The sequence below is a fragment of the Chironomus tepperi genome, unplaced genomic scaffold (genome assembly GCF_022539635.2).
Source record: "Chironomus tepperi strain 1889 unplaced genomic scaffold, CSIRO-AGI_Ctep_v1 contig_1, whole genome shotgun sequence".
Taxonomy (NCBI): domain Eukaryota; kingdom Metazoa; phylum Arthropoda; class Insecta; order Diptera; family Chironomidae; genus Chironomus; species Chironomus tepperi.
Window position 1 is genome coordinate 91,972 of NW_027226123.1, and position 13,112 is coordinate 105,083.

General features: G+C 28.7%; 1 protein-coding gene across 1 annotated transcript in view; it reads left to right on the plus strand.

Moving 5' to 3' along the window:
* Positions 1–1,057: 1,057 nt before the first annotated feature.
* Positions 1,058–13,112, plus strand: part of LOC139094272 (protein bric-a-brac 2-like) — a 56,057-nt gene continuing 44,002 nt past the window's right edge. Inside the window, exons 1-2 of the mRNA XM_070649096.1 lie at positions 1,058–1,406; positions 5,838–8,547. Coding sequence (XP_070505197.1) covers positions 7,495–8,547 — 1,053 coding nt within the window. The 5' untranslated portion in view covers positions 1,058–1,406; positions 5,838–7,494. The remainder of the gene's footprint in view (positions 1,407–5,837; positions 8,548–13,112) is intronic.

Consider the following 13,112-nt stretch of genomic DNA (forward strand, 5'->3'; position numbering starts at 1 on the left):
TTTTCGTATAAAGTACGTTAAGTTGCTTAATAAGCAACAGGCCCATAGGCCTGACTAAATTAAATAAAAATAAAAATATTAAAAACTGAATCTTAAAATTGTTGCTTCCGTTATCTTACCAAATTTCGTAAAAATAAGTAACATTCACCATAGCTTATTTCAATTTTCATGTTTTTATGCAGTTTTATTTAATTTTACATTATAAAAATTTTTTTATATTATTTTATCACGAAGGCCCGCTAAATTATTGTTCATAACTACCCAGAAATTCAACAGCCTTTATTATCATTTGCAGACACCTCCCATCCCTTGAATCAGGAAATTGAGACAACCGCAGTCAATATATATGTAACACTTTATTAGATGATAACTTGGATGACTTAAAACGTCAATAAATAATAAAAATATCAATGAAAAGTATAAAAAAAAAAAATTGTGTATATCATCTCCATATATCCATCAACATTACGGACATACAAGCGCATATATATATCTATATAGTAAATTGAGAGATAAATCGAATGAGAGATAATCAAGTAGATGATTTTTTTTTTTATTTTTAAATGATAATTATCGAGGCTGAATAAAATACACTGAATAAAAATGAAAAAAAAACTAAGAGGCTGGGCAAGAAAAAATAAAAAAAAAAATATTCAAAGGTGGGGAAATTTTTTTATGTATTATATTTTATGTATTCTATAGTTTTCTCACACAATTTTTCGTACACTTGCTCATACACAGCAGGAGAAAAAAAAAATAAGCAAGTAAGGCAACATAGGAAAGAATTGCAATGTATCAATGCATTGTATTTCTTATGTTGCTTTATGCTCCTCTCAATATAATCACAAATACAACCGCAAAATTCACTCCGAAGTTAAAATTCCTCTCTCGTGAGTAAAAATTCTCTCTCACATGCACACGATACACGCTTATGTGCTTCACATTTTTCCTCTCTGTTGTTGAATATAACAAAAAAAAAAAAAAAAGAAAAAATATCGAAAATAATAATTTTATTTTTTTTCTATTCATTCACATTTCAGTTCTCGTCGGTATTTCGGTTAGTGCGGTTCTATTTTCAAACCCGGCTCTTTTGTCGCTCTTTAGAGGCTCTAATAATAAACATTTATTATTGAAATGTATAAACTGTAATAAAAAATAATAATAAATTGAAACAATTACACAAGAAAAAAAATATATATTAATAATAAAAGCGCGGGGAAAGGCAATACAGAAGACATAAGGAAAATAAAAAATAAATATTATAGTGAATAATAAAATACGAAAATAGAAAGGCGCAACACAACAGCAACAAAAAATAAAGACAAAATTAATTATCTGAGAAATATTTAATTAAAGAAATTCATTCTCAAATGTAAATTGTTTTTAATATTATATATCTTGCTCTGGTATGGTTTAATTTAGATACCGAGCGGTATAGAAATGTCTTATGGACTTCATGTTATGATGGTGTAGATTTGTGATATTATTGAATGTGGATTTGATGATGATTTGATAAGTGATAGTGATATTGAGTGAAAATTGAGATAATTCTTAGGTTTTGTGACTTGGTGGCCCTTTAATCAGGTTTAGTGGACAAATTTGAGTCAATTGTTTTCCCAATTTGACCAAAATACCTTATAACAGGTTAATGGCAAGTTAATGACTAGTTTTAAAGGTTTTATGTCCATTTGAATCAAAAATCCTTTCAATTTCAACCTTCGAACTCATATCAACCCCCTCAGAATCAACAAAATGTAGCAAAAACTGCAAATTACTCTAGCAACTCAACCGCAAGTTCTTAATAATCTCAAATTGTAACTTATGTAAATGAAATCAAAAATACAATTCCTTTGCGTAATTTTTTTTATTGAATAAAATCAAATAAATTATTAATTTCTAATAATTTATTCATTTATTTTAAAATATAAATATAAAATAAAAATTCAATGGAAACGTTTTTGAGTGAGTTCTTCTGAAATATGTAGTCATGCCGTGTGTACGAGAGAGAGAATAAAATTGTCATAAAAATATTTTTTTTTTTTTTGGCGGCATATTATCTCTGTGTTATGTGCAATTGAGATAAAATTATTCAATATTTGTCTTTATTTGATGAAATAATCATAAAAAGTTATGATAATTAAATACAATTATTGTTTTAAATATACGGAATTTATATTTAATGTAAAAAATATTTTAAAATTGTTTAAAAATGTAAAAATTTATTAAAATTTTTAACATTTTAAATTATAATAATTGCTTTTGATTTGAATGACAAAATAGAAAAGTAATTCTAGAAATTTAATTAAATTTGAATTTTAACTTATTCAAGAATTAATTTCAATTTGACTTTTAATTTTTAATTTAAAAACAATTATTAAAAATTTAAATTCACAAAATTAAAGAAATTTCGCAATTTTTCCCTCAAAAACCCCAAAAATCAAATTTAAAAACTTCTTAAAATTTCTTAAAATACTCAAAAATCTCAAACAATTTCAATCTTCACTATTGACCCGCACTAGACGCGTGTTGATGAGATCCATAATGCCGTGTGGGAGATCCAATAAAAATCAAATAGTAGCATCATCAAATTTACATATTTATCTTATGCCCAATAAAAATTGTCAGCATGCTAGTGTCAAATTACAACTTAATAAAAATTATTCAATAATTTAAAATCATCTTAAAAATTTTGAAATGTTTCCTAGAAGTTTTGTATAAATTTAGATGAATTTAAATTATTTTATTATTTTGAGATTTAGATTTGAAATTTTGAAATTCAAATATTAATATTAAATTTCTTGATTTTGGTGATTTTCCATTTAAAATTTAATTTAATTTAATTCATTTAAAATAGAAGTTGCATTTTTTAAAAAATTCAAAATTTAAAATATTTGAAATAAAAATTGCAAAATTTAAAATTTTCTTAAAAATTATAATTTTTAAAAAATTCTTCAAAATTAAAAGTCAAAAAAATTTTCTTAAAATTCCATCATAGTTTTTAACATTAGCAATTAAAAACAAGACTTTTAAAATCCATATCAAAACAGTTTTATTTTTTTAAAACCTTAAAAATTTTTTATATAAAACCTTTATCGCCTACTTGAAATTTAGGTATATCAATAAAAGTTAGATGATTAATATTAGCAATTAAAAACCACGCTTTTTAAGGAAATTTCTATAATAATCATGATCATGGTTTTAAAGATAAAAATTCAGTTTGATGAATTTTTGAAAACGCAAATTTTTGATTTTCTTAAGAATGATAACAAAATATTAAAAAATAAAATTTTTAAAATTTTCAAATAATTCGAAACAAACATTTCAAAATTTTTTTAAAAATTGTTGAATTTACTCAAATTTTGTATGGAAAAGTCTACTCAATTTAATATAAAATTCAAATTTTATAAAGAATCAATCAAATATTGCAAAACTTAAACTGTGGTTTATTGAAATTTTAAAATTTACTGGTTTTTTAATTAAATTTAAATTTGAGTTCTTAAAAATATTTAAATTGTTAAAATTATTTAGCAATAATTTCAATATTTTAAAATTCTAAAAAGTTTCAATTTTTGAAAAATTTCGCAACTTTATATTTCAAAATAATTCAAAAAATCCTTCAAATTTTTCTAAAGTTCTCAACTTATTTTGTCAGAATTTAAACAAATTTGTTTGAATAATTTAAATTTCAATTAAATTTCAATTAAATTTCAAAACATTATAAATACTCACTACTTCACCGGCCGTACAGATCAATTGTGATTCTTGGCAAAGCACTCGTTTATTCTATCAAAATCACTCAAATTCTTAAAAAAATCCACCAACAAGTTCAAAAATTCTTATAAAAAAACTAAATTCTAGTTAAACATCATAATTTTAATTACATCTCAAATCCAACAGAAATTCCAACCCCCATTTTTTTTATCAACATCTACAAAATTCTTCCATAAGATCTGCCTATACTGCTCGGATATCATCATCATTATTATTATTACCGAGTAAAATAATTTATATATTTTTTTTCTAAATAATAAATGAATTCAAATGGAAAGAGGAGAAAAAGAAATGAAAAATAATTTTTTTATATATTTTCTTATAAAAATTGTTTTTTTGTTTCATTCAATATCTGAAAAAAAAAAAAATATATAAAACACTTTTAATACATGTGGATGGAGTAGAGAGAATTTAATAACAATAATAATAATTGTAATGAAATAGAAATATTTATCTTCATGTGTGCATGCTTCAAACTATATATCGTAATTGAAAGAGTAAAGAAATAAGTGAGAGAAATGGAGAGACAAAAAAAATAAAAATTTGTTCAATATTAATTTAATAAAAAGCATCTTACAGCACAGTCTAGCATCATAAGTGGAATAAAATATCAAAATAATAAAAAAATAACAATAAAATATTAAAAAAAAAGGTTTTATTTTTTTCTCATCTCTTCGGCTGTGAGAAGGAACTGCCGCGCATATAAAGCCAGATGAATTAGTGAAATTATAATACATAAAAATTGGATATTTCGAGCATTTTGTTTTAAAAAAGTTAATTAAAGAATATTGTAATTTTTGGTTAGTTTTTTTTTATTATGCAATAACCATTAAATTTCATAAACATTAATTTTTCTAGCATATAGTTTGAAAAACAGCAACACAACAAACACGTTGCTTGCTTTTGTTTGTTTGGTGAGATTTAATTTTGATATGCTTGAAACTTTTTAAAGGTTTTTTTTTTGAAGAAATCTTGTTTTAGAGTTTTTAAAGTAAAGATATATTTCTGAGCAGCACATTGCGGTGAACTGCTTTTTTTGCCGTAAAAATTGGTTTTTATAAGCCGTCACGGCACAGTCAGAGCAACTTCACGTTATAGCGTTAATACGGCGACGTATCATTGTTTTAGCACACGCATTGTGCTGTTCGAAATTAGTTAACAAACGTGAATAATGCTAGAATTTTTAACAATTATGAATTTCAAGTCAAAAATCTTTTAGATTAGAGAAAACTCTAATTTTAAATTTTAGAATTACTTGAAATCAATTTCAAACATTTAAAATTGTTGTATTGGTATCAGATTGTCGGATTAAGTCAATTTTCCAATACGACACTTGAAACTTAAATTTGGAACATACATTTGAACTAATTTCATTTTTTGCTGTCAAAGTATCGTAAAGACCACAAAACGATACTTTATAATAGCCTCTATTTAATACAAAATCCGGTGTTCCGCTTAAGGTTCCTTGTAGTTTTCAAAAATTCCTACAATAAAGTGTAAAAACTCACTCCGAACTAACTAAATTAAAAAAGATATCAAAACTTTATAAAATTTGAACAATTATTGAAAAATATATGAAAAACTTAATCAAAGTAAACTGTAAATTCAAATTCACATTCATATTTACAGAAATTTAATTTTGAATTTTTGGCTACAATTTTAAATTTGTTTGCGTTTTATTTTGAAACATTCTTGAAAGCAAGTAATCAAATCGATGATTTTTAAGCACTTGCAGTCAAGCTTTCAAGACATACTATTAAATAGACTCCATATAAATGTCATAAAGGCTCCGTTTCATCTTCTATTTTGTGTCACTCAAGAAAACAATTCTTAAAATATCCAAAAATTAAAATTGCTGTAAATTGTAAGAAAAATCGAAATAAAATTTCAAAATAGTCAATTTCTCTCAACCATTTCAATTACTAATGAAGCTTAAATGTGATTTCTACTTCATTACAATTAATTACATCCAAATTACTCAAACAACTTCCTCCAAACCATCCAACAACAACTCATTCTACTCCAATCACATGTATAATAACACAAAAAAATCATCCAAATAACAGAAACTAAAGTACATCAAAGAAGTGCATCCAATAAGTACATAAAAACAGTCTATATACATCGAGTGTGTGTACAAAATACATTATGACAATAGAACATCATCTGTATTATCACATGGTGCGCATAAGTAGCAACGCTTTGGAAAAACTAGCATTATTTTGGTTGTAAAAAGTTATGGTGTGTGAAAAAAAGTGAGAGAGAGAGAGAAAGAGAGAGAGAGAATCCAACCATAAAAAGTAAGAAGATTTTCAAGAACTTTTTTTTTTGCATTCCGAAGAAGATATCAGCATCTGTAGACGACGAGGAGATTCCTTTCCAATGTTGTATACATAAAGACGACATACATACAAACATAGAAAATTGATAGAACATATATAGCCAAGCAGCAGAGCAGACACAGAGTGATAGTAAAAAAAAAAATATTTTTTTTTTCTGTGCTTCGACTTTTACTTTCGTCACATGGAAAATCCCGTCTAGAGAATTTTCACTACAATATTTTGACTAGACAAGAAGGAAAAAGTAGACAAGAGAAACTTTATACATAAATAAAAAATTGTTTTCTGAATAAGAAGAGAAGTACATAAATGTGAAGTGATATCGTGAAAATTGAAAAGTGAATGCAGCATAAGAACAGCTTTTATGTCACTTGGTGCATAGTTTCGTACATAAGTTGACTTATTGAAGCATAAGTCGATACATAAGCAACATATGTTGATCATCAGACATTAATAAGTGAATAATATCCAAAAATAATCAAGTTCAGCATAAATTGCACGCGAATTTGTAAAGTGTTATAAAAACATGACAGAAAACTAAGTGAAAACATAAAAAAAGTTACATAAATCATAAAGAATAACAATTTGTGGAACACGAATGATACATAAAACAGTTGAAGAAGCATAAATGATACATAATAATACTCTGTGAAATATATTGATGAGCAACATAAGTTTTTCAGTGCAATAAGACTTTTAAGCGCAACATAATTCATTTACGGCAGCATAAGTCCTACTGTGAAGCATAAATTGTGTAAAAAAGTGCAGAACATAGCATAAAATTGTATCTTAAACATAAACAAAAAGTTGAGCATTTTATGTATAAAAAAAAATCTCATGTGCAGCATAGACTCTTGTGAATCAAATACATAAGCTCATGTGCAGCATAAAAACATATGTTTCAAAACTTTTACATAAAACAAAAAATTAATAAGCATTAAAATATCTGCAGTTGATCATTAAAAGTTGTGTACAACAAAAAAGTTAAGCATAAATATTATCTACAGCATAAATATGCAACAGAAAGTGCAGCAGTGAAAAATAAGTTTGGTGCAACATAATTTGTGACAAAAAGACTTAAAAAGTTATCAGAATCTGTGAATATAGACTTAACGCAGCATAAAGCATAGCAACATAATAATTTATGCTGTAAATTGTGAAAAATACAGTCATACCTAAAAATTCAGTATCCAACATAAATCGCGCAACCATCAACATAAATCATCCTAAAAACAGCATAAATTCATAACATAAAGCATAAGTCACAACATAAAAACATTAGAAAGTGAAGTGAAAAAACAGAAAACTTTTTTTCAAGTGAAATGAAAAATTTTACAGCATAAAAAAATAAGTCAGCATAAAAAGCATAAAAAAAATCATAATCATGCCGTCAAATACACCACCGAGTAAGAATCCATCACCATTAAGTATATCCGAAAATCGATCTCAAGATTGTGAGGAGCCACCAACCGACCTGTCATCAAAATTCACTATGAAGAGCAACAACGACAGTAACAATAATAACAATAAAAGCAACAACAATCCACAACAATTTTGTCTACGATGGAATAATTATCAGACAAATTTAACATGTGTATTCGATCAATTGCTACAAAGTGAATCCTTTGTTGATGTAACACTCGCATGCGATGGTAATCAAATAAAGGCACACAAAATTGTATTATCAGCATGTAGTCCATACTTTCAATCGCTATTTTTTGATAATCCATGTCAGCATCCAATCATTATTATGCGTGATGTTAAATGGCCAGAATTAAAGGCAATTGTCGAGTTCATGTATAAGGGTGAAATTAATGTGAATCAGGATCAAATAAGTCCATTGCTTGCAATTGCTGAAATGTTGCAAATACGTGGATTGGCTGAAGTTAATAGTGAGAATGCAACGGTCGGTACATCCGATACACAAATAAGGCCAAAACAAACGCCGACGGTTGATTTGACAACAAAATCTCGTTCAAATACATCAACGCCCGTACCGACATTTGATATTGAGGAACAATTGCAGAAGCAACAGGAAAAGTCTGAATTGAGAAAGGCAAAAATAACGCCACGCGATTGGGAATCATTGGCATCAATGGATGCACTTAGTAATTCACAGCAGCAACAGCAACAACAACAACAATCGCAATCGTCACAACAGCAACAGCAGGCGGTAAAAAATCAAAGAAAAAGACGATGGCCATCTGGTGAACGAAGTAGTGCTGCAACATCATCACCAGATAATTTAGAATCGTCATCGCCATTGTCAATAAATCCAGCAACATTATCGCATCCATCACAATCACCGAATAATATTCCACATTTTAATTTGCCGACATCGTTAGACTCATTGGCATTGCAACAATTGTCATTACATCATCCAGATGATATGGAAATTAAGCCTGGTATTGCTGAGATGATTCGTGAAGAAGAACGGGTGAGTTAGCTTATTGATAATTGTTACTGGCTTCTGAAATAAAAGGAAGTTATTGATATAAAAATGCATATTTAAGGGTGGGAATTGGGTCTTGATAAAAGTGGATTTTTGAGGGGATCTTTTTGAGGTTATTGGGGAGGATATGCTTGGATGTGTGATACATTTTAAGGTACAATATAACCATCAAGTTGGTGAATCTTAGCCATTATAGAGCAAATGATATCCCTAGCATACAAACAATAGTGAGCATGCTCATCGGTGTTGTAAGATGCTCATTGAGAATATGCTTGTATGCGCTAGGGTATAGGAATTGACTTCTGATCAACCTTTAAATTAATGCATTGTAATGTCGTGGGCTCTGTGTGAATCATTGATAGATTGGTAGTACTTTATTTAATTTTATAGATAAAGTTCTCTATTGGGAATCGAACTCAGGTTATTACAACAGATTGGGTTGCAGATATCGGGTCTAGTTTCTACCCACTCGACTATAGAGGCCTTGCTCTAGTACTGGCCGAATCGCTTAGATATGACTCGATATTTTAAATTTCACTCTCCTTCGGCAACATCGGTGTCATTGGTAGAACCGTGATTCATGGTATAAACCGAATTTCGGCTAAATTTTGTCTAGATTTGGGTTTAATTTCCATAGACAAATGCTAGATCCGACATCATAGGCATTTTAATATTAATTTGTCCCCTACATGGTCACTTTATATGAAAATGTACAGTACCAACTCAAAATATGTCTAGTATATTAATAGTAACTCAATGCTCCTGTAACAAGTCTTCCGCCAAACTCTTCAGAACAGTATGACTTTACATCAAGTTTACACTTCATATGTGCCTTAATGTGTTGCCCTCTAAACAACAAATATTTAAGAACCCCTGCATTAGCCAGCACAAATCATAAAAAATAATTCTCACCATTCAAAATGCTAACAAGACTTTAATTAAAGTTGCTCCTTCAACGCCTTACAAAAAAATCATCAAAAGTCCACTTAAACACAAAAAATTAAGACCTAGTTTTACCTTACACAACAACAAAAAAAAAGCAAAACCGCATTTCAAACAAAAATTTTAATGACGACAATTATGAAAAAATTAAAAGTAAAGTCTTTATTCATTAATTATGACATGAAAAACAAGAAGGAGAGAAGAAACAGTTTATGTACATAAAAAAAGGACTTGGAAATGAATGAAAAAAGTTTAGTTAAATAGAAATACACGAGTAGGAATGAAAAGTATCTTTGTAAAAAGGCTTTTATTGAATGAGGAGAAAGTGGTTCTGTTGAAAGGAACGTGAAGAAAGTTTTGGTGATGATTTGTTTTAAAGAAGCTGTGATAAAAAAAAATTATGAATTTGATGATGCTTCTTCGGGAGAGGTGTTTGAGGGGTTGTTAAAGAGAGAATTGGGTGTAGTTAAGTTTTAAGGAGTTAAAAGTGAAGAATTTACCCTAACAGACAATGAGCTTGCAAATACATTCATTATACCTAAAAGCGGTCTCTTTGAATGTTAGGGTAACAGTTTTCAGATAGTTTTAAAGAAGCCGTCCAGAACCTTTTGAATACTCTTGAATCTTCTTAGTAAGAGATTTCAATGACCCAACTTATATAAATTCTCGAAATTGAGACGGAATGGAGATCAAAATAATTTTAGTATATCTTGATCCAATCACAAAATTTCTCACTTTCTAAAGGCTCTCTAAAGTCGATAATGTCAAAATCGAGTACCTACGGGTTAATTTGTACTCGGGACGTCGCTTACTATACATATTAATTGCGATCCATAGCCTCTCTTAAATTGATAATTCTGGGATATCTTGATCTAGTCTCAAGATTCTCACTTTTTAGAGCTGATTCTGCTCTATTTATTGAGTTCTTTCACCGTCTTCGTGATCTTATGTCGTCTACAAAGTATGATTTATAGACCTTATTTACCGAAGCTTGTTACAAAGTCTTCTAACAACATGTCCATCTTATCAAAGCCTATTCACTTTAGTTTGCTTTATAAGCATTTCAAAGTCAATCATTACTATTTATTGACGAGATTGTCAGTTTGTAACAGATAATATCAGTAACTGTAAGTCTTGTTAGTCTTGTAAATGTTTAAGTGAGGCTGGTGCTTATAAGGAATTCATTTAGATGTCTTAATCTCATAGAAGTTTATGTTAATTTGAAATATAATCAAGAACATAATTAGATATTACATTCTCTTTATGATAAAGTCCTTAACATCCTCCATATAAGTTAGGGTGGACCCTATCACAACCCATCACCATAAACAATACCCCACTAAAGAACAATGAATCTCAAAAAACAGTTTAAATTGTATACAATTTTTATAGGTGTCATTCTCTTATTTTTAGACCGTACAGTCACCGCTTTTTGAAATTACTTCTTTTAATTCTTATATTTTTCTCAAAACTCAATTAAATATTTATTCATACTTCTTGTGAATCATTTTTTTACAACAAAAAAATTACTGAATGAGAATTAAATATTTTGTCGTGGTAATGTAAATAAGTTCGAGGTTCGTATGTAAAGTTTAAATATTGGGAATAGATTCTGTGATGAGGAGATTTGGCTTTAGTTTGTAGACTTGGTAGCGTCAGGTGATGTAGTTGAGGACTGAGATGGATTTTGAGGAATATTGATGAATTTTTGGGAAGAATTTGTTGAAAATTTGAAGGAAAATTGATTGAAAATGTTGAAAAATTGATGAAAATCTTGAAAAATTGATAAAAAGCTTGAAAATTCATGAAAATCTTGAAAAAATTGATGAAAATCTTGAAAAATTGATGAAAATTTTGAAAAATCGACTGAAAAATTTTCAAAAAAAATTGAAAAAACTTCTCAAAATTCACAAGATTGCCTCAATTCCACTCAATCCAAACACACAATCAACATCGAAAAAACCGACAAAAATCTTGAATCATCAAACATAAATTCTCGTCAATCTACCGCCGCACTTCCTCTCATTTTCACGTTCTTCATCTTATTAGTTGTAGATTTATGTTATTATAAATGTTTTTTGAATTGTACAACATGATCTTTCGACGTTATAAAACAAAGGAACAACGACAGACGAAAAAGATACATGAAAAATAACTTTTTAATTTTTATTATTTTACGAATACATGAAAATAGTAATAAAATAAAGAGGAAGAAGTCGGAAGACAGAAACAGAAAATCTGATGACATGAATGGCACTCGAAAAAGAAGTTTAAATCGACTTTAATACAATCAATGACATTTCTGTCACAATACAGTCGTCAAAAAAATCATACGAATGAGAACATAATCAAAATTGATCAGTTTTTGAGTGACGGAGGCTGTGGCGCATTTTCTTGAGGAACAATGGACTAAATTGTAGCCATTTTTGAATGAAACAAAAGATTAAAAATTTACAAATACAACCAAATAAGAAATTATTTTGTTAATCTACTGATTTCTTATCATGTTCTATAAATGGGCTCAAGATAAGTTTTACTGAGTCATATTTGTGGACGCTTTTGTGATATTTTAGAATATAGAGAATAATTTTGTGGGTCGAAGATTTAAAAGATTTGCAAGTTAGGAGATATAAGAAAAGACCTTGAATAGGAATAACCAGTTAATATATCCAATTTCTGGCATCAAACCGGCGTAACTTTGGCATGATGCCAGATTTAAATCAAATGCAACACTAAGTTAGAGGCACGCTAGCCTTCAAATTACAAATATATTACAAATTACATGTAAACGAAATTCATGTGGACCTAGTGCAAAAAAAAAACCTCGCTAGGGCGATTCGCGGCTAGTGATTGTTTTACGAGTGAGGGTGCGCCAGACCACTAGACCTAGTGCTAGGTGGTATAAAAAGTTTAAAAGTTATAAAGCTACTCAGCATGAAAAATAAATAAATGATGCTTTAGTAATGCTCAAACTATTCTGAATAGTACAAGCCGGTTAATCGATTGAAAATCCAGCTTCGAGCTGGTCTGACTCTGATTCATGTTCGGATTCGGTTTCAATTTGGCACCACAGTCACTTTAAGGTAGTGATGAATTTTGGATCAGTGAACCGATTAGTGTTATTTAGGTAGACTCTTCATAGTGGAGTAATGGGATATAAACATCAAATTAGAAGATATAGCGTAGTATGTGCTGAAATTAACTGCTCAAGCCGACATGTCTAAGGCTAAGCCACAGTCATATCGGTCTTGAAACAATATTTCTCGCATTATCAATACTTTGTGCCATTATGGACCGAAATGATATAATTTAATTCCATAATTAGGCCTAGCTTGACCTTAGGCTCACGTTTTGCACTTTTCACTACGTCACGCTAGTAACCCGTTCTCATTATATCATTATTTAGATGTGTAATAATTGAATATTATGTGAAATACAACAAAAATTCCAAATCAATTCACATTACGCATCCCAAACTGACTCATTCGCACCTCAACCTTTACCTAGAAAAAAAAATTCAATATACACACGATCTCTTAAAAAAAATTAAAAAGAATGTGTATTAAATAAACTATAAGCAACAGCATTAACAAGCAGAGCCGCTGCTA